We start from the raw sequence: 24,096 nt of genomic DNA, 5'->3' as shown, positions 1-24,096 counted from the left end.
TGTCCACAGACCAGGGGTTGGAAACCTCTGTTCTAAAAGAGGGCAAAGGAAGGGATTATGAGAAGATAAAAGATTGGGAAACAAGTACCATATCATGGTGAAATAACATGTTATATCATGACTATATTTATCTTCTATAGTCCTTAAATTAAAAATCATGAGAAAAACTTGGTTTGACTGTCATGAGTCATAGGTACTGCTTCTGTCTGTCACAATAGAGAAACTACAACAGAAGGAATTTCCTCCCTCCCCACATTCCCATGGGTGAATGGGACAACTTGCCATGGCCAACTAGCCACAGGACAACCCACTACGGGACAGTTTAACATTTCTATTTAATTATTTACAATAAATAAAAATTGTTATATTTTTTGCCATTTACATTTTATTCTGCCCCTCCTTTTTTACATCCTTTCTTTAATGATTCTATTTCATCATTTCTTTGATATTAGTGTAACTCTTTGTCACACAGTGAGTTGTCCTGTGGCGAGATGGCCGTGGCGAATTATCCTCCAGTGAGTAGGCCAGGCAAGTTGGCTGTGGCAAGTTGGCAGCAGTGAGTTGGCCGTGGTGAATAGGCTAGGGCGAGACCCTCCCCATGGTGCCAATTCTGTTCTGGAAGGTTAATGGAATATCATAGCATGTGTAGTTAATGATTCAGCATTGAACTATATGGAAGAATGTCCGATTTAAATATTTTGTACATATTATAATAAACTCTGCTCCTTAATATTCATTAATGCATCAATATTTACAAGCAACAACCCATTCCTCCTCCCTCCTAAATGACAGCCGAGGAGAAGAGAGCAGCTTTAAACTATTTGTAGTAATAAAAAAGGGAGAGCCAGCCAGCCTTTGGCAAAATGCCTAAAACCATAAATTTTCTTTCAAAAGCTGTGGTGTTCTTTAATAAACACTTGGGTAAATTTTCTTAGTATCTAGGAAACCTGGTATTTCGGGAATAGATATTTCTGCTTTATTTTAGTATGGCTCCATCTTTGGATGCGTTTCTTGTAAGCTGTTTGATCCTTGCAGAGGAAATGTTAAGAGTTTTAGCATGTAGAGAGGTAAGGATGTAGTTAGATATAGAGCTCTGTAAAAGCTTGATGTCCAATTACATCAGTTTGAATTGCATGCCTAAATTTTCAAGGCTGCCATTTATCTGCCTAACTAAGGACATGTATCTTTTGCGTAAGACTATAGTCTTAGATTAATAACTGCTTTTTTCCTTCTAATTGAGAATAAAGTTGCTTATTAGTCCAAAAATCTTAAGCATTGGCATAAACTGAGCAAATGCTGATTATTTAAAGTCATCTCTCTTTCCTCTTCTCCTTTGCAAATTATGTAAAATTTTGTTTTGATCAAGTATTATGATAGTTGCAAAGCACACACATTTCTTTTTACAATTTGATTGGTCCTAATATTGTCTTATAGTGGATTTCTTCCAAAGTTTCAGTATGCTGTACAGATAGTCCTTGTCTTACGATCACAATTGAGCCTAAAATTTCTGTTGTTAACCAAGACAATTGTTCTGTGAATTTTGTCCTATTTTACAACCTTTCTTGCCACAGTTAAATGAATCACTGCAGCTGTTAAATTGGTAACATGGTTGTTAAGTGAATTTGGTTTCCCCATCGACTTTCCTTGTCAGAAGGTCACAAACGGTGATCACATAACCCTGGAACAGTCATAAATATGAATCAATTGCCAAGTGTCTGAGTTTTGATCATGTGACCTTGGGGATGCTGCAATAGTCATAAATATGAAAAATGGTCATAAGTCACTTTTTTTGAGTGCCATTGAATTTTGAACGGTAGCTCAATGAACCATTGTAAATCTAGGATTACCTTTAATAAGCTATTGCTTTCAGTAAAATAGAATGGTGGTTAAAATAATCTTTCCCAAATCAGATATATTGACTATAACTCCAAAATTTTTCAACAATGATTATACTAATTAGAGGATTATGAGAATTGAAATGTACGTTTCTAGAGGGCTCCAACACTGAGGAAAACTGAGTTAAAATGAGATGTTAATACATTAAGCAATATTTCAGTAGAAATGATTGAATTGTAATTATAATGATTATACAAGTGACTGGGTAACATTCAAGCAGTTATTATTTCTGATTGATTTGAGGGGGATTATTATGTTTGCTACATTCCTCACTGGAGGAATTACTTCATAGCAACATTATTAGTCTTGACTGCTATGGGATTTGCTGAGCTGTGGAGATGAGGCATCTGTTAAGTAAAATGAGTTTAGTGATTACTTAAGCATCCTTTCCTACTAACTGTTTAAACATAAATTAATAATAATGCCTAACTCTGTAGAGAAACATGTTACGGTTTTGTGCTATGTACAGAAAAATGCTTACATTTCATTGTTAAAAATAGTTGTGAATTGATCATGAGCCTTTTGTATCAGTGGTGGGTTGTAGGTTGTACACTCTGGTATGGGCGTATCAGAGCCTGCTCGGAGCACTGGATACCGTACCAGTACGGTGCTCCAGAAGGCCCCCCCGAGCTCCTTACCGGTCTTTTAAGTCTTTGGCACTTATGCACATGGCATGTACAGTGCCTGCGCTCCGCTCCGCTGAGCAGCTGGGGTGTTGAGGAGGCACTAAGAGACATGCGTGCACGCTGCATGCATCCATGTGATGCTGCCGGGCCCATTCCAGAACCCACCACTGGTTTGTATCTTAATCAGTCAAGCTGTGGACTGCCAACACAAAGAGTGAGGGAGAGAGAGGGAATAAAGCAGAGAAAAGATAGAAGAAGGGGGGGAAATGCAAATTCAAAAGTGTTTTCAGGCAATTAGTATCACCTTAAGAATCTATATCAGGTCATAGCTGAAGCAGGCAAGCAAACAGCCTCTCTTTAGAAGAAATAAATCATGAATCGGGCCCCCAAAAAACATGGTTGTACAAACTGGCAAGTCTGTTATTTTGGTAATATGGAAAGAAATATTCTGCACATTGCCACAGAAACACTAATTTCTGTGTTTTACCAATGCTTTGAAATACTTGATTTGCAGATAGCCCTAAAACAAAGAGAAACAATCTGGGCAGTGTGTTTTAACATAATTTATTTTATTTGGTTTATAGGCTGCTCAATTTGAAAATGACTCATGAAAATTCCCTGAACTAATTAGAATTTGATCATAAAAATAATCATGTTCAGTGTATTAAATTTATTAGACTACCAGTAGCATATTTCTGACCGTGAGAGCAGTTTCATTAATCCTCCTCTAGAAATTGAAACTATAAAGATGTGTTTATTCTATTTTCAAAATTAGACATGTCCTCAAAATTAGATTCAGAAAATTTCAGTTTTCCAAAGCAGATTTGGAAGAGTGGGAGAAGGAAATTTCATTGTGCAATTAAATTGGACTGAATTCCATCCACAGATGGAATTATTTTTCCTTTGAGTGAACTGGATATTTTTTAATCCTTTGACTCAACTGAATATCCTTTACTTTTTTAGTTCCATGTTGTCAAAACAGATTAAGTCACATTGTTCCTCTTTACATCAATTTGCTGACTATCATCATCTTGTCTTTGACCTGGAATTGGGGGTCTTGGAAAATGATGTTTCATTCTTGCTTTAAAGAAGCCTGTAATAGGTACACATTGATAAGCTACAAAGCTAGCATCTCTCCGGGAATTTTTTTAAGTTTAAGAGAAAAAGGCAGTCATTTAAAAGTATGGGAAATTTTAACATCACAATAAAACAGAGTTGTTGTATATTACGATCTTGGCCTTTTCTAAACAACCACAAACTGTCGCGAAGAGTATAGAAACTGAGGTACCAAACTCTAGATCTGATATCAACAAAAACTCTTTTTTTCCTTCTTTTTTAAAAAACAGTTTGATGGAAACAGAAATACATCTTACTGTTGCATTAGAAAGTTGCATCTTCAGCAAAGTAGTAATTGTAATGGACTTAAACATCAACTACATTTCTAAAAGTTATTATCTTCTTAAATTTATTCACCTTAAAATAATATTTTATAATTCATCCTATTTTTAATTAAATCTCTGAAACATTATTTCAATGTTTCCATCCCAAATCTGTACATCTCTTGTATTTCCAAAAGCTGAGTTGCAGCAGAAGGATTCTTTTTTTTGTGGTCTAAGAATAATGAATGAGTGTTTTTTTTTAAAAAAAAGTTAATTGGATAGCGTGCTTAAAAGACTCTTTAAAAAATGTGGCCAGTTCCTTCCCCAACTGTTCTAGATGTTGTAAATGAAATTATTGCTAGAAATGTTAATACCTATTAGCACACAATGAAAGGGTGGGGAGAGAAAGGGGAGGGGAGAAAAAGGGAAACCAGAAAATTGGTTCTGATTTTATAAAATCAAAAGTGTCTTAGTGTAGACCCAGTGTATAAACCAGGAGTGGCTATAAAGACAGAAACTTTCTGTCAAGAATGTATAAATTTTCAGAAGATAGGGAGGAGTAGTTGATCTTGGCTTACTTTCTAGCTTGAACAAGTAATTTATAGGGTATCTACTATGAGGCCTTCATGGCCAATTGAACTAAGATGTTCAACTGTAGCACTGAGACACTGATTCATTTCCTTTCTCTTCGCCTCCCACCCATCCCTGCAAATTAATAAGATTTTTGTGGGTATTTATAACTTCGTCCTTATATAATCTCCCTTTTTGAGGAAGTATCTTCAGTTCAAAGTTGTCTTCCTTTTGGGTAAACAAGCATGCACAATGCTTTAGCTCCATATGTTAAAAAAAAAATCCTTGACACATACTGTCTCCATCAATCCTTACAGTATTACATAAAGCTAAATCTATAAAACCACTGGTGCTTTTTAAAGAACACAATGTGTCCTTTGCACTTTTCATAATTTTGTTTTATTATCAGAGAAGGTTCATATTTACAGTAATGGGCTTTTTAGGTTAGAGTAAGTGAGAAGTGCTAATTTACAAATTGTGAAATAATTTGAAATCTAATATTTCTCTGCAAGTGTTTTTTTAATTGAAGCTTTTATCTCTTGGTTTGCATGTGAGCTTAGGAGTGTAAAGAATTAAGTTCAAGAGACTTCTGCAGTCCTTTCTTCGAAAGGAATTCTTGAATACATCAAAACAAGGTTCTTCAGCCACGTGACAACCGGATACTTGTCATAATGAGAATGTTATAATCTCCATTAGTCCCAGGCAATATGTCAAGTGTCTGCGACTGTTTCGTAGTCATGTGGCAACAATTACAACTGAAGGAGGTTAGGCTGGAGAAAGCTACTTTTCTGACAAATGAAATTGAACAACTAGGAAATATTCCTTAATGCATCAAAGTGAAAAAGTATTTTATTTGTTTTTTTTTAATATACTGATAGTTTTCCATGCATTATTATTATTATTGGGATATTTTTTTAAAGAGACCCTATTAGGGTAAGTTTTTAAAGCTGTTCTCTCTTCTTACAGGCAAGCCTGGGCTTTAGTGAGTGTAATTGGTGAAGGAAATTCATCTTGTAATGAATCTGTGAGAGACTATGAAAATCACAGTACAGGAGGAAAAGCTGTTGCAGAAAAAGAATTTTTCACAGTGGACGGCCAGAAATTTATTGTGAGGGCTTTCAGTGAATGGATTGCTGGTAGGAATATGCTATTTTTATTTTATTTTAGGAAAGAAAATTTAGTTTGATTATTTTGTGCAGCTAGGTTTGCTATATTTAGAATGCATCTTTATTGCTATGTACCTTATGTTGATCATAAGAAGCTGTAGTCTGTTTGGAGGCCAGAAGTAAAAGAAAAAAGAAAAATCTAAAGTTTAAAAATAATCAAAATGTCTGTTTTGTGTCCTTGTTTTAATAAGCACAAGAAATATGGAGCTTTGGGATAGATATGCAAGATAGGTCTGCTGGCAAGAAAACCCAGTATTGCTTTCTTCTTCAGTTTTTTTACAAAATGTCAACCTTTCTAATATTTGTGAAAGGACTGTTATTTGTAGCAATCATAAATTTTTTAAATCGAAAATGTTTACAAAAAAGCCACCAAAATTAATTAAAATGTTTTTCCCATAAGGGCATACATATATCCCCTTCATACTTTTAAATAGGGAAAAATAAATCATGGTTTTGATAGCTATTTAATCAATTAGCTTAAAGCATGATGATTTATCAAATATCCTACATTAGAAATATTCCATATTAAAAATGTGCTTTGTTGAAAACTATCAAGTATGAAAGAAAAAATAGATTCCTATATTCCTGTCTGGCAGATAGGCAAAATTGGGAGGCTCATAGCTTATACCAGAGGTGTCATACTCAAGGCTTAAATCTGGCCTGCGGGGCTGGCCTGGAAATAGCAGAGGGCTGACCCGCGGCGCCTGTGGCAGCCAAAATGAGGTGCAGGGGAGCCTCATACGAACACTTTCTGCCCTGGACAGCCTCCTGCAACACTTTGCCTGGCAAAGTTTTGGCCAGTAAAGTGCTGCAGTAGGCATCTGTCCCGTCTCCCCCTCCCCCACACCGACTGGCCTGCGGAGGAGAACTACAATGCTGATCTGGCCCTCAAAGAAATCCAGTTTGACAGCCAAGTATGTAATCCCCTAATTTGGGGTAAAGTCAGGGCAACTAGGTGGAAGTGAGTGTTTACTGGCCGGATACCCTTCCTGACACCATGTGCAGTTCACAACAGATATTTTTTCTTTGTGCCCTAGGAAAGAAACATCTGCTGTTATCAAGAATTGAAATTTCAACCTTCTGTGTGGGAGGCGAATGTCTTCACCACTGGGTTACAGACAGTACTGGCAGATAGTATTGTAAAATAAAAATAATATGAACTTCAGAGTATTCTGCAGTTGCACCCTTGTTTTTCATCCAAGAAATCATTCTCTATGTGAGACAACCCTAACTTCTTACAAGTGGTGGTTCCTCATTCATAATCCACAAGAATAAACTTAAAAATACTACTGTAATTATTTTTGGTAGATGTTGGTGAAAAAACATCGGGAGCTTAGCTCTGTACTATTGCTGATTTGATTTGCATGTGCATTAAACTATTGTGATGTACTACAATTTGAGCATTTGCAAAGGTGGCAACTTTAAAAGAAAATTGAACCAAGAAATTATTTTTTTGTTCCAAGGTGTTCCAAAGTGGGGTTTTCAGGTTAAAGCTGTGCATGGAGTGATAATGGATTTGTCAGAAGACGTTAGCAGCTGGAAGCCTGGAGATCAGATTGTTGTGGCAAGCACTGATTATTCTATGTATCAAACAGAGGAATTCACACTCCTTCCTTGTCCAGAATGCAATAAATACCAAGTCAAAGTAAAAGGTAAGAATTGAGAAGTAAAAATGAGCGTATCTAGTAAGCTTTGTTGTTTTTCCCACAAGGAGTGGTTTTGCTGTTTCACACTCATGGTGACGTTTTGCTTTGAGAATATTTTTCTAGCTGCTTAATATCCACCACTATCTAAAATCCTCAATAGACTCTAATGTGGCATGCATTGCATTGATTCTGTAGGCACAGTGCTTATGAAAGAAAAGACTGCTTTAAATTTATTTACTCTAAGATGCAAATCAGAGATTAGATGCAAAGTGAATTTGATTTGATCTGAGTTGATTAAACATTTGCATCCATGCTTTTATAATCCAAATGATGATTCTGTTCAACTAAAATTGAAACAATACCAATTCAAAAATGTCTATTATAACTAGTTATCTTTAAATAAACTTACCCTTTTCTATTGTTCCTCCCTCTCATGTATTTTCCTTATTTGTGGTGGTTGTCTTAAGCACCAAAGCCTTTAGCATACCATTGTTTCTTTCTGTAGTGCTTGTTTTATGTCTGCTACAGAGATAAATGACTTCTCATGTTGGACAATAATGTTATTACAAAAATCCAGTCTCATACCAAGCAGTAAACTTTAGTTCAGGTATTTACACTAAGAAATCAGGGTCTTATCCCCCCCTCCACCCTCTCTGCCATTCTCTTATCTTGGATTTCTAACACTTACCACCTATAACTACATCTAAGGCTGGCTAACTAGAATTCGATTCAAATTCTTACTCAGAAAGATGGGTGTGTTTCACATGTTACGTTTCTTCATACCTTCAGAGATGTTAAGAAATATAATGTTCTGATAGACAAAAATCATGCAAAGCAAAACAAACAATTTCTATGAAATTTATGAAATGTCAGAGAGGTTGGAAAATTGTGATCTATTCACTCCCAATGCACATTTTGCATTGTCGCAGCATTATGAGGTCCCATGATTGCCCTTTGTGACTTCCCTCTAGCTTCCCCATTGACTTTGCTTGTTGGAAATGAGCAGTGAAGGTCACAAATGGCAACCACCTGATTGCTGGATGCGGCAACCATGGCAATTGTGAACCAGTTGCCAAGCACCCAAATAGTGACCATGTGACCCTGGGGATAGCACAATGGCCACACCTAAGAAAACCCATTGTAAATCTCTCTTCTTCAGCATCATCGTAACTTTGAATTAAACAAGGGGCCTTCCAACAAGAACTACCTGTGTTTAAAAAGTTAGGAACTGACACATTGCTTCAGGAGTGATTTTGCAGTTGTCTGAATGTGTATTATTAAGGTTGTGGAGCCTGGATGTAAGAAGGTGGTGTCACCCCAACCAGATTATTACTGTGGTGAAGAAGAGATTACTGTTATCTTAATTTAAATGGTGTTGAAGATAACACAGGAATAACCCTAATATTCCAAGAATCGATGACATTGAAATTTCTGTTTCCCTATTGCCTTTAATTTCATATGAATCCTAAGTATTCTCAGGATAATTTTATCTTGCTGTAGTGAGCTGTCCCTTCTGCTTGAAATATGGATCTCATCATCTTACTAGTGAAATTTTATTCTCTGCTTCTCTTAGTCCTCAGACTTCAGCATCTGCAGAAAGCTTGTGCCAACTCTCTCACATGAATGAGGAAAGGCAAGCAAACTATTCCCATATGGAAGCAGTTCCTCGGCTTTCTATTCATTTAATATCCAGTTTCCTTCAGTGTTCCAAAAATCTGTCAAGAGCTTCATCCCTTCCTACTTTGCAGGCATGTACAGTCCGGCTGGATTTTTCTGCAAGAAATCAAGTTGACTTTACCTGTTAAACTTTCAGCAGAGCCACTAAACATTATTTTTTTCTTTTTGTAACTGTTCTTATTTTGCATGTTGGTATTCACTAATTCCGAATTAGATCTTTACATCATCTGGTTTGAAGGATTTGTGTCTGGACAAAAATTATATTCTACATTGAATTGTTACAAAGAAAACCCCCATAATGCAGCGACCATAATGAAAAAGCCATAATAAAGCCATTACTGGTACATTTGTCCATTTGTGGGCACGCCTGTACGCATGACGTGTATGCATGCATGCATGCATTCTATTCTAATACTTAGGGCAATATTTAAGTTTTTACATAAATTTCAACTACATAGAATTTGGAAGAAAGTAAATTTTTATTGCCTCATCAGATTCTCATTTTCAGCTTTATTGTTCATCTTTTAATTGGTTTTTTAATGCAGACATATTGAAACTATTTTTTTCTGAGAATGCTATACAATTTTGATAGTCCTTGACTTACAGCAATTTGTTTAACAACTGTGTAAAGTTATACCAGCACTGAAAAATGTGACTTGCACCAGTCCTCACACTTACCACTGTTGCAGTGGTCCACACAGTCATGTGATCAAAATTCAGGGACTTTTCAGTGTGTATGCACAATGGTTGCAGCGTCCTTGGGTCACATGATTGCCTTCGTGGCCTTCCCAGTGGACTTCCAATAAGCAAGTCAGTGGGAGAAGCTGGATTCACTTAACAACCATGATGATTCACTTAATAACTACGCCAAAAAAAGTTCATAAAACTGGGTGCAATTTCTTAATGACTACATTGCTTAGGGACAGAAAGTTTGGTCCCAGTTATGATTGTAAATTAAGGATGACATGAATGATCAATTGGTCTACAGTTAAGCATGTGAAACAGAGCTAACTGGCATTATTATTATTTTTCAACTCATAGAATGCACCTCCACTGATTTTAGTCCCTTTCACTATTCAGGCCCTCATTCTATGCCTAGACAGTCCAGTAGATTTACATAACATGTAAGAGGGATAGAAATGCTATGATGGAAAACAAAGTGAGGAGACTTTTGGCCAGTCTAGTATACTTGGATCTAACCCACTAGGAGCATCAGTAAAATAGTGAAGTATTGAATGGTTTTTATTCCAAGTTTTAGATGAAGAATTGTGTGAGCCTAATATGTCTCATCAACTCAGAGCAATAATCTATGCATATGTACTTTGCATTACTGCCTTGCATGTATATTTCACATCATTCTCAAGTTGAAAAAAAAATCCATTCCATAACCCTGCTTTGCAGAATTTCTCAGTCAAAGGCAGGGTTGGTACCAGTACAATATCCTTATCTACAGTCATTAGCCTTGTGCCCCTTCATGTATATCTATATGTGCCCCCAGTCTTATGTTGGCTGCTAAGCTTTTGGCAGATTATCTGGCTTCTGGTGTTATATTTCTACAGGCAGTTGCACATCTAAGGAAATTGCTCAATCAGCAAGTCTGAGAAGTATTGAAAGCTAAGAATCTGAGTGGTTAATCAAAAAGTTCTTGGTTATAATCTTGCTTTAGCCTTAAAGTGGCTTTAGAGGTGTCATTTTCCTTATTCTCAGTCATTCTGTCTGCTACCCAGGACAAAATACTGACTTTGCAAGATTATTTATAATGCTTACAATTGCAAAATGCTTAAAGCATTTCAGTGTGCTAGATTATTAACTGCTACTATTAATTACAAATTATTTCTGATAATAATCTATTGCTATAATATATTTAAAAGAGAAAATTCTGAGTAAAACCAAAATAATACTTCTAAGCTAATAGCAAATCTCCTATTGCACTTACCAAAAATTGTATTTTTTTCTATTATATTTGTTTATATATTGTTGTTTATACAGTACTGGGCAAAGATCTTAGACCACCATTACATTTTTGTTGTAGCAATAGTATAATGACCATATATAATTATGTATCACTCTCCTTATTAGATTACAACTAGAAAATACAGGAAATTTGTATGCAGTTTTCAAAAACAGGAAAAAGCAGGAAAAAATTGCTTCCATATGCTAAAGTGCCAAGTATTTAATGTTACTCCCCTTGCACTTGAGCAATAGCAAACACACTGGGTCCTGTAAACCATTGGCCCTGAACCTTTTTGGCACAAGGGACCAGTTTCACGGAGGGCAATTTTTCCTGAGCGGGTGGGGGGGGCACCACTTAGATCCCTTGCACACGCAGTTTACAGGTGGATTCACACTCTTATAAGAATGATGATCTGAAGCCTGATGATCTGAGGTGTAACTGATGTGAGTAATGATAGCACTGGGGAACGGCTGCAAGTACAGATTAAACTTTGCTTGGTCACCTACCACTTACCTCCAGTTGTGTGCAACCCGGTTCTGTGGCCCAGGCATTGGGGACCCTTGCTGTAAACCTAAATGGAAAGGAACGATACAGGAACGTTGCTGTATCCTATGGTTGCTGTATCCTATGGTTTCTTGCCAAAATGACTGTCATGGAGAAAGATCTATTACACCAGGTTTGTGCTTGAGCATTACATACAGCACAGACACATGTATGAGTGCAATTCATTGGAAGCTTGCCAATAAGACCAACTTTCAGTCATATCATTCCAGTTAAAGTGCCAAAGATCATAGAATTTGACAGACAAAAAAATCATTTTGTATCGGCAAGACCACTCAGAAAGGGAAATCAACAAACAAGGTGTGGCATTCAAGACCAAAAAATAATTATGGATGGTCATTAAAACTTTGCTGAAACAATAAAATGGCTGGTGGCCTAAGATCTTTGCACAGTACTGGGGAATTACTTAAAACAATTCTATTATTTTAAAAAATCAATCAGATTCTGTGACAGAATTTCTACTTCCATAGTTTTCTTTCCTTTCTAGCAATTATCATCTATACATAGGATTAGAACTTTTGCATTGCTTTCATTGCCATTAGAGAAACATTTACTAATTCTTGGAAGAACCTTTCAGCTGTATATTCACAAATAGTATGGATAGCAAAGAGGTTCTAATTTTGCATAGCCTTGCCATAGCATGCCACAGTGTTTGCATTCCTGTTGCTCATTGGTGTCATCAAATGGTGAATGGGACTTTGGAAGTTCTTGATGCTTCAAAATAAGGAATCAGTAAAGCTTTTGTTTCATTGTTATTGAAAAATAATCATTTTTCCTAACTGGGAAAAACTTGGAATTTAGGGCATGCCATTAAGAAATGGTGTGATGTTTAGTCAAGAACAATTTTCTTACAAAAATAATCATGTTGAACACAACTATGTAAGCTACAAGATGGAGACCAGAAAAGAAAAGCAGATATACGTGTGAATGTTAACATATATAAATAAGCATATATCAAGTGACCTATAAACATAGATTATGGAAATTATTCTAAGCCTGGTTTAAAAAAATGTCAAAGAACAAGAGTTCATGGAGGCAAAATCCACTTTTTGTTCTATGCTAAATGAAAAAAAAAAGGTTTTAAAAACCTTTTCCTATTCTACTTTTGATGCATTGTATTTTCAGGCAATGCTAAAAACCAAATCCTTGTAAACCAAATCTGATCTATTCAGAGGCAAGTCGCTGGTGGTTTTCTTTCTTTTTTTTTAAATGAAGCTAAAATAAGCATGATAACTGTACCACTTGGCTACTTGTATTTATTGTAATGAAGAGTGTGTCATTTTCATCCTTCTCTTCGTTTGTTTTCTCTGTTTTGAACCAGAAATGCCTCAATTCCTGCATATGGGAGAAATTGTTGATGGAGTGGATATGAGAGCAGAGGTTGGAGTTCTTACCAGAAACATTGTAATCAGAGGAGAGATGGAAGATTCCTGCTATACTGGCAAAGATTGCAGATTCTTCAATTATGATACTTTTGGTGGCCATATCAAGGTATGGAAGGAAAAGTTTAATATCAAGGCTCCAGTGGCTTTTACTCTTGCAAATAGGACACAGTGGAGGAAATTCCATCCTGTTTCATATTATTTAATGACTGCTGCCTGTTAGGTATTAGGCTGAGCAGTTGTGTGAAATATTGAACATGTGCAGCTCCGGGATTTCTAGGACCACTAATGCTGTTTTTTATGGCATGACGAAGTGAAGCTGCCTTTGTTCAGAACCCAAATTTAGCCCCCTAATTCTATTCTGCAACTACTCAAATTACAGTGATTCTTGATTTATTTACGTTAAAATGATGCAGCTTATGATATTGATTATTAAAAATAGGAGCTTTCCACCTCTTCTTCTATATTTCGTTTCATGGTTGAGTTACTTTAAATACTATGTTTGTGTTTAGATTAAATTAATACCAAATTGTAAATTAATTAATTGTTATTAGGCAATACTTAAAGCAAGGTGTATAGCCGCATCATTTAAAAGGAAAAGCTCTATACAATTCTTACAGCAGGTACAAGTTCTCTTGAAAGTCTTTACAAGTACAAGTAAGCCTTGCTTACTGACTGCCTGATGCAGTGACCATTCAAAGCTATAACAGTGATAAAAAAAATAATTTTGCAGCCAGTCTTCGCATTTATGATCGTTGCAGTATGCCATTGTCACATCTTCACCATTTGTGTGTGATGCAAACTGACTTGAAACAAGCAGAGTTAATAATACAAAAAGCAGAAGTAAAATTCTAAGTCTTAGTCATGGGTTGCTTCATCTAATGACCATAGGTGAAATAAGGTCATAAGCTCAGTTGTGCTCATGTGATTTTCTATTTAGTGACCACAACACTTAGCAACCATTGCTGGTCTCAATTGTCGATCAGCAAGAACTATCTGTATATGAGAATCTATCAGCTTAGGACTCTTTGCTATAAAATTTCCTTAAAAGTTCATATTATCAAAGCATAAATATTTGGTTATAAAAATTCATATATGGTACTAAAGCTTCCTACAATTGCATTGTATCAGTCAAAGGCTTTATAGAGTATGTTGGAAAAACCATAATTAAGTTGATATTTGATTTCCTTTCCTGCACACTCAAACACATACCGTATATACTCGAGTATAAGCCGAGTTTTTCAGCCCACTTTTTGGGCTGAAAAAAGCCGCCTCGGCTTATACTCGAGTCTACAACTGGATCCGGTAGTGCTGTTGCCTGTTGGAGGAGGAGGAGGCGAACCAGCCTGCCATCGCCAGCCACCGCCAGCCCCGCCGCTCTTCCCGCTCCCTTCCAAGCCCCACAGTCCAGCGGACGGAGCAGAAACAGCCCCGGGGCTTCGCTGCCGCTCCCCGCATTTTCTGCACGGGGATCCCTTGGAGAGGGGATTCTAGCCTGCCATCGCTGGCCACTGCCAGCCCCGCCGCTCTTCCCGCTCCCTTCCAAGCCCCACAGTCCAGCGGACGGAGCAGAAACAGCCCCGGGGCTTCGCTGCCGCTCCCCGCATTTTTTGCACGGGGATCCCTTGGAGAGGGGATTCTAGCCTGCCATCGCTGGCCACCGCCAGCCCCGCCGAGAAGAAACCTCTGATCCCTGCTGCCTCTTCACCCACACGCGCAGCCTGAGATCAACCCCGGGACTCGAACCCGAGAGCTGCCTCTCCGGTCCAAACCCAACTCCCACCCCGCCTGGCCGCCTTGGTAGCCCGTGGAGACGGAGCGCGTTCGGTTAGCCGCTACCTGGGGGCGCTGTCCCCATGACGTCACCGCGGAGTCCTCGCCTCCTTCCCTGGCGAGGCTTTCTCCCCGCCAGCCAATCAGAGGCCAGTCCCCGGGCAAACGGGGACAAGTTGCTGGCCGGTCGAAGCAGAAGCGGGAGATTGGAGGGGGGGGAGAGAGAGCGAGAGCGAGCGCTGGGCGGGTGGCAGCGCGTTACACAGCGGACTAGACGCGCCGCGGGCTGCCAACCCCCCCCCACACACACGTACACACACTGCCTCTCTGGCAATTGGCTGCCAAGGAAGAGAGCGGGGAGCTTTCACAGATAGGAACGTGATGGGGTTTGTTTTCTTCCCCCACTCCTGAGCCCTTTTTTTTTTTTTTTGCTTGCCTTCTGGGGTCTCCGCCGTGGAGCAGCCGAGGTCAGATGGGGAGGCGGGGGGGGAGAGAGAGAGAGAGAGAGAGAGAGAGAGAGAGAGAGAGAGAGAGAGAGAGAGAGAGAGAGAGATGGGCGGGTGGCAGCTGTCTGTGAAACATCTTCCCCTCCCCACCTCCTGGGCAGCCAATTGCCAGAGAGGCACGGTGGGGGTGGTGGGGGTGGAAGGAAATAAAAAGAGAAGTTGCCCTTTCATTTTGCAATCTCTCTCTACGACCTTGTTTCATTCTCTTCCCTTTTGTTTCGTCCTCATTTCTCAATCTCAGCAACTTTAACACTTTTGGACTTCAACTCCCCAAATTGCCCAACCAGCTAGAATAGATAGATAGATGGTGGATAGGTGATTGATAGATAGAGAGGGATGGATGGATGGATGGATGGATGGATGGATAAATAGATAAATAGATAGATAGATGATAGATAGATAGATAGATGATATATACACATACACGCATACACACATACATACACAGAGAGAGACAGAGACAGAGACAGACATGGATGGATATACTATAAAGAATAATCCAAACTCCTTGGATGTTCTGGGCACCTTTTTCCCACCTGGGCCTATTCACAGATGCCACTTCGGAATCTTTCTCAGGTTCCCTGACTCCTGTTTGGGCACACTCCCTAATCTGGTTCAGTGGTCTCTTCGTGGGATCCCAGGGATCCCCTATACAAGTATTTTAATATTGCAGACTTGCAGTATTATAAGTCATACTGATATTATAGAACACTTTAATTAAGCGGGTCCCTTGAATAAACATAACTTTGAGTTTCAAATAACACTGATTTTTTATTTTTGAAATTTACCGGTATCTGCTGCATTTCCCACCCTAGGCTTATACTCGAGTCAATAACTTTTCCAGCTTTTTGGGGTAAAATTGGGTGCCTCGGCTTATATTCGGGTCGGCTTATACTCGAGTATATACGGTACACACATACACATACACACACACATACACATACACACACACTTCATTTGAATGAAAAAATTGTAAATATTACAGAACTTACGTTGATAATTAATTCTAGTGACTTTATTGCCCGCCTTATAAAATAGCACAGTGTGGGTAATTAAATTCATACTGCTAGGTTCTTCATTTATTATTAAATAAACATTGAAAAAAATCAGAAAGAATCTCAATCATTAATATTTAATAATGTAGGAGAGAAAATTACCATAAAAAAGAAAACCCTGAAACTCTTAGATTAGGAATTTTCTCTTATAAATGTTTTCCTTTTTAGTAATAAGTTACTCTTTGTAATATTTAATTAGCTATGCTAATACAGTTAATCCTAGATTACTTGCATTAACCCAAATGTTAAAAGAATTTAAAATGGAAATTTAAAATTTGACATTTTGTCCTAAACTCCTTCTCAAATTGTAGTATGTTGGGATACATTTTGCATTACGCTGCATATATTTTAGTTCATTGATGATGCATTGTTTGTTTAATATTTTTCTAAGAGGTCCAAAGTATTTTCACTGAAGAAAATGTGGACAGTAAATTGGATTATTTTTTTCATATTCTTCCAGATTTTAAAGAATTTCACATCTGTTCATCTCTCCTATGTGGAGCTGAAGCAGATGGGTCAACAAGTACCTGGCCGTTATCCTGTTCACTTTCACCTTTGTGGTGATGTGGATGAGAAAGGAGGATACACTTATAGGACTTACGTAGAGGGGCTCTCAATTCATCATTGTTTCTCCAGATGTGTGACAATTCATGCCACAAATGGTTTGCTGGTAAGAGCAATGAATAAATGAAAAGTTTGGTCACTAGATGTGCAAATGACCAAAATAAAACCGGTCTTTCAGTATTCCTGATTTTGCTGCCAGCCTTGATTACAGACGTACAGAAAGAAATGCTTTTCTTTTGTAACCTCAATCCATTATGTTTATGACATGGCTTTGCTAACCATGATTTCCCCCAAACCACAGATTATTTAGAAATGTAATTGGAATAACCTATGTAGCATTATGTTTACATTTCAAAAACAAAGCAAGAGAAAATTTATGTATGAGAGGGCTGCCCCGTTCATAATATTCTATCTGACTTTTTCTAGATCAGATTCAAACCTTTAAGCCTTCTGATTCTTCAGATTGCATTGATCCTGCAGATCTTGAATCGCTAGAATCATCACTGTCTATAGACAGATAGTTTCATTTTCTCCATCTCATAAAAGAGAGACTATGGGACAACTCTTTTGTCGAGAAGTATTAAATATGATTGTCTAACACCTAGGGACATTTCATGTGTTAACCTGGCTGTGTCATAGCTGTTGGTGACTAATTAACTTGTGAAATAAAATAAAAAATGTCAGAAATTAACCTAGTAGAAACAGGTTCAACGGTATCCTGAAGATTTGTTTGCCAAGGATTTATTTGGGGACTTCGGGGAAAAAACATAATTGAACTGTAGTCCCCAAGGAGAGTCGTGTTTCCATAGTTATATTAAGAATTACTATGTTTCCCCGAAAATAAGTCAGGGACTTATTTTTTTTTGACCCCTGAAATAAGTACTTGACCTTATTTTCGAGGAGGTCTTATTATTTTGAGGTGCAGGAGGTGGCGAGCGTGGTCACTTCATGGCTGCTTCTGTGTTACAATATTTTTGGGGAGAGCTTATTTCAGTGCATGCGCTCAAAAGCCCAATTGGGCTTATTATCTGAGGAGGTCTTATTTTCAGGGAAACAGGGTACTTATGTATAGAGATATTTGATGAAACATTTTTTTTTATTTCTGCAGATAAAAGACACTGTTGGATACAATACACTAGGCCATTGTTTTTTCATGGAGGATGGCATTGAGCAAAGGAATATATTGTTTCATAATCTAGGACTCGTCACCAAACCAGGCACCCTTCTTCCAACAGACAGAAATAGCACAATGTGCACAGCAATCAGGGATCACGTCTATGGAAACTATGAACCAGTACCAGCCACGGATTGTATGTGAGTAAATTAGATATTTGAATACTCTGATTACAGTCTTGATGGTCTCTACATAAGACATTCTCTTTTTTCTGACATAATTGTAAATAATGTGAATGGTACAATAAGTAAATCTAGATTCAAATCACATGTAATGCATGAGGAGATTTTAGGCTAGTCTGAGAGAGAGAATCTGAGTCAGAATCAAGTAACTAAATATATGTTACAGCTTGCAGTGTGTACCTGAAAAAGAACCTAAATAGGGAGCTTCTTCCAGAATCAGAAGATCTCATTTCATTATCCATTGTTTTAGTGGAAGGTAGATCACCACTGATCTATTTCTGTACTGTTCCAGAAGATTCACTAACCATGTAAGGGTTGGGAAATCTTTCCCAATGTTCTGAACAACACTTTAATGTACTACTAATGCAATGAGGATTGTTCAAGATGGCTCACATCACAGATACGTGATATTTTCCAGAAAAAAATCCATTTCAAGGTATTATTTTATTCTCAGCATTTACAAGCAAGTATTTTTGTAAGGGCAATGTAAAGATCTCACAATCTTTGCCAGAAAATCAAATTGCTGGAGATCTCTGTTTCTGAATACCAATGACTGTTGTTTACCTAACTGTATTTTCCTGTTATTAGACTTGAGTCTTATGTCACTCTTAATTGTGTTTTACCAATTGTTTGCAGGGCTGTATCAACATTTTGGATTGCTCATCCCAACAATAATCTTATCAACAATGTAGCTGCTGGCTCACAGGTGAGAGATCTGACATATTGCAATAACTAACCTTTTTTTCTCTGGGGCACAAATATATTTATAAGGTCATTTGCTTTCTTTGAATTTCATTTTGGTTAACTAGTTCTGTAGCATTCTAGATGTTAAGCAGTATTTCTTAGATGTATAAAAAAGGGTTAAAATCCGGATTTGCATCACATATTTTTATCATATATCATACAAATCATATATTTGTAGAACATTATTTTTTATCAGCATTTCCTGATATACAGAAATATATATCTCTGTGTCTTTCATATTAGTTGAATTGTTCAGCTAACACACTGAAATGTTCTATTTCTAAAGAGAACAATTGGTATAGTTAAAAGTGAAGGTTTCAAATTATACATAATATATGTGGATTAAATGGTCACTAAGCGAACTGTTATAAGTCAAGGACTATCTGTAATATATTGTAGGACAGAGATCGGTGAACTAAATGCTCTTTTTAGGACCTCCCAAAATCTTCTAAGATTGTACCAAATTTTCCATTCATTTGTCAAAATAAAACGTAAAACAAAGGCTTCCAGAGACTTTTGATTTTAAAAATGGAGAGAAGAAAAATATAGTCCTAGGCTGTGTCAATATTAGGCTGTATTAGTAGCCAACTCTGTGTAGCTAATTTATTGAAATATTTCAACTTTTTCTCCTCAGCATGTAAGCAACGCAGCGGTGTTAACCCACCTCCCCTTTCTGGATTATGAAATACCTCTAAAGGAACATATTTTTTTTTGCCTTATGCCAGAGAAGGAAAGCAACTTTGGAACTCAATTTCCTCAGGAAGAGAAAATCAAAAGAGTCTATTGCTAATAGTCTTGTAACAGCTAGCCAACTTTGTCTAATTTTGAAAAGCTAAGCAGAGTCAGATCCAGTTAGTACTTGGATGAAATACTACCAAGAAATTTCAACTCTAGGCTAGCCTGGGAAGTCAAATAAACATCCCAGAAGGAGTCAGTGGCAAGCCACTTCCACAATGTAGCCAAGAAAACTGTGTACACATGTCCACAAAATCACCATGAGCTCAGCTCCATTCAAACAAGGCTTTATCTTAAGAGCCAGAAAATTACCCAATAGATAGAAACCTACGGTTTTCTTTGGCCACTGTAGAATATCAATTGGGGTTTTTTATTTTTAAAAAATATACAGTAATTTTCAACTTTTTAAGGGAAGAACTGTGCTTAGTTAACTCTAGTCCAGTATTTAGATTATCGTGGCAGCTAACCACTACATTTAATGACAATAACCCTTGTGGAGCCAAACTGCGTTTTGGTTTTAAAACCCAGAATGGTCCTTCATCATGTTTTGGTTTTCTTACCCAATGTTAAATGCAAATCCCAAACTGTTGAGTATTCATTCTAATGATGGAGGTAGAAAGGGACCCAGATTGTTGGGGGCGATATGCTGACTCTGTAAACCACTTAGAGAAGGCTGAAAGCCCTATGAAGCGGTATATAAGTCTAACTGCTATTGTTATTGCTATTGCTAATTGAATCAGGGGTGGCCAACTACGACAACTTTACAACTTGCAGACTGCAACTCCCAGAATTCCTGAAACAATATGGATGTAGGGAATGGCAATATTGTGTACATTATCTTGAACTCCTGGAGATAAAAATCTAACAACAACAACAACAAAAAAGAATGGCACATTCCTGAAATTCATTTTTTATTTCTAGGATGCTGGAATATGGTATATATTCCATAAAGTTCCTACAGGAGATTCTCATGGATTGCTCCTTGAAACAAAAGCTGAACTTACCCCCCTAGGAATCTTTTATAACAACAAAGTCCACTCCAACTTTAAGGTAATTGAACCTATTAATGATTTATATGTTAAGTGAATGGATTGTGATCTAAGTTAAACAAAACTGGTTGTGCTCATGCAACACAAATCATATAGTTTAACCAAAGGCATTCTTTAATATGAGAAGTCCTGCTGTTTCACTATAACTTACTTGTAATGAGTATGCTTAGAATTATAATTATGATCCTTAAAAAGTTCTGTGTTTCATTACACTGATTCATTTGTTCATTTTTAAATATTCATTATGTTATTTATAAAATCAACCATATAACACAGAAATGTGAGTATGCATGTTACTAAAATCTTTACAAAGATTTAGTATTTTTATATGCACATCTGATATGGTATTGTGTGCTTACAGGGAGCATTTTGTAGATTTTTTTCCCTTACTGATCCTTCAGGAGAGGTTCCTAAAGAGCTTGAATAAAGTATTAATCTATATTTCATTATTAAAACTGTAGATCACATATATTAACACTAACATATATTAATATATGTAACATATATTACATATATTAATATTAACTGCAACTTCATAGTCTCACTTATTAGCAGTCATACTTCTTTTAAGATTAGTTCATCTGATCATTTGACTGAAAATATTGAGCAGGCACAAAAAACAGAATCATTTGGTTAGTATTTATTGAAACTTGGTTACGAATTTTTTTGGTGGCCGGAAGTACTTATCTGATATATGCTTTGACAATGGAATGTCTTTATCTATAAAATATCTATATAAATGGTCCTGTATAAAATACAGAAAACTGTTTTAAAGCATGTGCAGATGACACAGTTTTATTCATTTTGTTAACATCAACCCAAAGTCAGACATTGGTGAGTTTAAGCAGTGATTAATTTTAAGATAGTATCAGTCATATCTTTGTTCTTTTTATGCCTTTGCCACTTTTTTCTCAGTAATTTGAGAGAGGATTTTTTTTAAAAAATAAAGAAAACAATAAATTGCTCATATCCTTTATAATCCACAACTCATTATGTATACACATTTGTAAGTATGGTTTCCTTCCTTCCTTCCTGAACTATTTGCCACTGGTTTCAATGAACATAATAAAAGTTATGTACCCCTACTTAAAAGTAATCCCCACTGAATGCAGTGAATCTGGTCCCTGAATAAATAATGCAGTGTGTATTCAGTATCAGGATATGAGAGAACAATCCGTAGTTTCCCTAACATTTTCAAATGATCAAAAAAACAGGATGGCCTCCTTGTCCCTACTCCTTCTCTCATGGGAATATTTGTCTGTTTCGCTTACATTCTTTCAGTGAAGCTATTTATAAGCTTTTTTTCTTTGAAAAAAAGTTATATTAATTAGTAGATAATAAACTTGCATGTGATTTTCTTCTCAAGCTCCCCCCAAAAAACGATGTACAATAATTTGAAACTACTTTGTGGGCATTTTCTTTTTGTTTGTATTAAAAATAATAGATTAGTTGCTGTAAAGTTGTATCACTAAGATGCTGGTCAATTCAGATATGTTGAGTCTACATACCTAAGTAAATATGCAAATTATCTGGTTTGGGAGGGAACGGAATGATCTAACTTTCAGATATTATACAAGTCACGTGTTCGGCTCAAAAAGAGGATCCATAATCTGCCTCTTAACTCCTTCACAAAGGGTCTTTATGAAATATTTAATGATCATTGTCACAAGAGTGTTTTAATATATTTTAATATGAAGGAATCTCAAGTACTTGGAAAACCTAATTATCTTTTGTTAGAGGATATCACTTAAGATTTGCAACAATATCTACAGATTTTCAGTTGTGGAAAAGATTAATTTGTTTTTTTTTCTTTATTGAGGCTGGCTTATTCATTGATAAAGGAGTAAAAACCACCAATGCAAGTGCTGCAGATAAAAGAGAATACCTGTCTTTGGACAATAATGCAAGGTAAAATGAAATTTGGGGATAGGGTGCAGAATGGTTAAAGGTTGCATCTAGAAAATCTTGCCCAAAACCTTAATATCATAATGCAAAGCACTTAGCAGTCTTTCAAACAGAATTGTAAAATGTAAGAACTGGAATGGACCATAAGGATTCTGCATCTGGACAGTGTAGAATTCCACTACGTGGAATCTAATTTAGCTAAATATTGACTATTGATCTGCTGATACCCATTATTAGTTAAATAATACAATATTCCAATTTTCATTTTATTCTTGCCTCCTTGATCTCTTTGAATGCTTTCTCCTCATCTCTGAGTGCTGACTGTTATTATGAATAGATCTATTACTCCATTCCAATCAGATTTTTGTCCCATTTTCTCTGTTGAATTGCTAAGCTACTTGATGTCCTGGTGATCTCAATGTTAAAAATTTATCCTCTTCATTGCAACATACCACATTATGCTATAGCACACTATATTAGGGATTGTATTAGAGGTATTTGAATCTGACCACCGAGCTTTGCCTACAAAATTGGTGATTGCTCATAACTTCAGTGCTTTCCTGCCTTCTTACGAAGAAATTGGAGAAATAAAGAATATAAGGAGTGTAAAGTATGTCAATATTACAGTGCACTCTTTTTCTCCATTTCAGTGAGAGATTACTATGAGAAATTAAGCACTCTTTAAGGGAGAGGGTGGAAGTAGGTTGAAATTGGAAGATAACCATGTTAGACTTACCCTATTTCCCTGAAAATAAGACCTCCCTGGATAATAAGCCCAGTTGGGCTTTTGAGCACATGCGCTAAAATAAGCCCTCCCCAAAATATTGCAACAGCAGCAGCCATGAGGTGACTATTCTCACTACCTTCTGCACCTCAAAAATAATAAGACCTCCCTGAAAATAAGGCCAAGTACTTATTTCGGGGGTCAAAAGAAAATAAGACCCTGTCTTATTTTCGGGGAAACACGGTGGCTAGCGTGATAATTTGCAGTTTAACAACTGTGGTGCAACACAGCTCTTCTGTTTCTGGGTCAAACCTAAGCCAATTTTTAAGTCTCTATTTCGTTTCTTCGGACATGTTTAATACTGGAGCTGATCTACTATGTCAGCCAGTAGTTTTAATATTTTGGACATGTAGGCAGATTTGCTTATAGCCAATACAATTCTGTCTTGTCTTTCATTTATAAGGTTTCGGCCTCATCAAGATGCAAATCCTGAGAAGCCTCGAGTTGCTGCTCTTATAGAAAGACTAATAGCCTATAAAAACAATGACCATGGGGCTTGGGTCAGAGGTGGAGACATCATCATTCAGAACTCCGGGTGAGTCCTCCAGAGCAAATGTGAGCATGTTGCTAAAGTAAATAATTTAGAACAGGGCTGGCAGAGCTGACAACACCCATTAAATCTACTCGTGTTATTTTCTTGGAAGGTAGCAGAAACATACTGGATTAGTATGCTTAAAAATACACAAACATATTTTTTTCGGCTGTTATCTTTTTAAGTTTGCTTTGAACCAGCCGCTTGTATTTATGGGAAATGGGTTCAGCTGCCAA

The 24,096-nt window shown here is 36.9% G+C and overlaps 1 protein-coding gene across 2 annotated transcripts in view; it reads left to right on the top strand.

Moving 5' to 3' along the window:
- Positions 1–24,096, top strand: part of CEMIP2 (cell migration inducing hyaluronidase 2) — a 55,178-nt gene that overhangs the window by 19,782 nt on the left and 11,300 nt on the right. For both annotated transcript variants that reach the window (XM_032214101.1, XM_032214100.1), the window contains 9 exons: positions 5,438–5,607; positions 7,101–7,289; positions 12,797–12,966; positions 16,652–16,861; positions 17,864–18,069; positions 18,748–18,817; positions 20,512–20,640; positions 22,459–22,547; positions 23,732–23,863. In XM_032214101.1, coding sequence (XP_032069992.1) covers positions 5,438–5,607; positions 7,101–7,289; positions 12,797–12,966; positions 16,652–16,861; positions 17,864–18,069; positions 18,748–18,817; positions 20,512–20,640; positions 22,459–22,547; positions 23,732–23,863 — 1,365 coding nt within the window. The remainder of the gene's footprint in view (positions 1–5,437; positions 5,608–7,100; positions 7,290–12,796; positions 12,967–16,651; positions 16,862–17,863; positions 18,070–18,747; positions 18,818–20,511; positions 20,641–22,458; positions 22,548–23,731; positions 23,864–24,096) is intronic.

This window comes from Thamnophis elegans, chromosome 3, assembly GCF_009769535.1.
Source record: "Thamnophis elegans isolate rThaEle1 chromosome 3, rThaEle1.pri, whole genome shotgun sequence".
Lineage (NCBI taxonomy): Eukaryota > Metazoa > Chordata > Lepidosauria > Squamata > Colubridae > Thamnophis > Thamnophis elegans.
The sequence above is the reverse complement of the archived record's forward strand: the minus strand, read 5'-3'. Positions and strand labels throughout refer to the sequence as shown.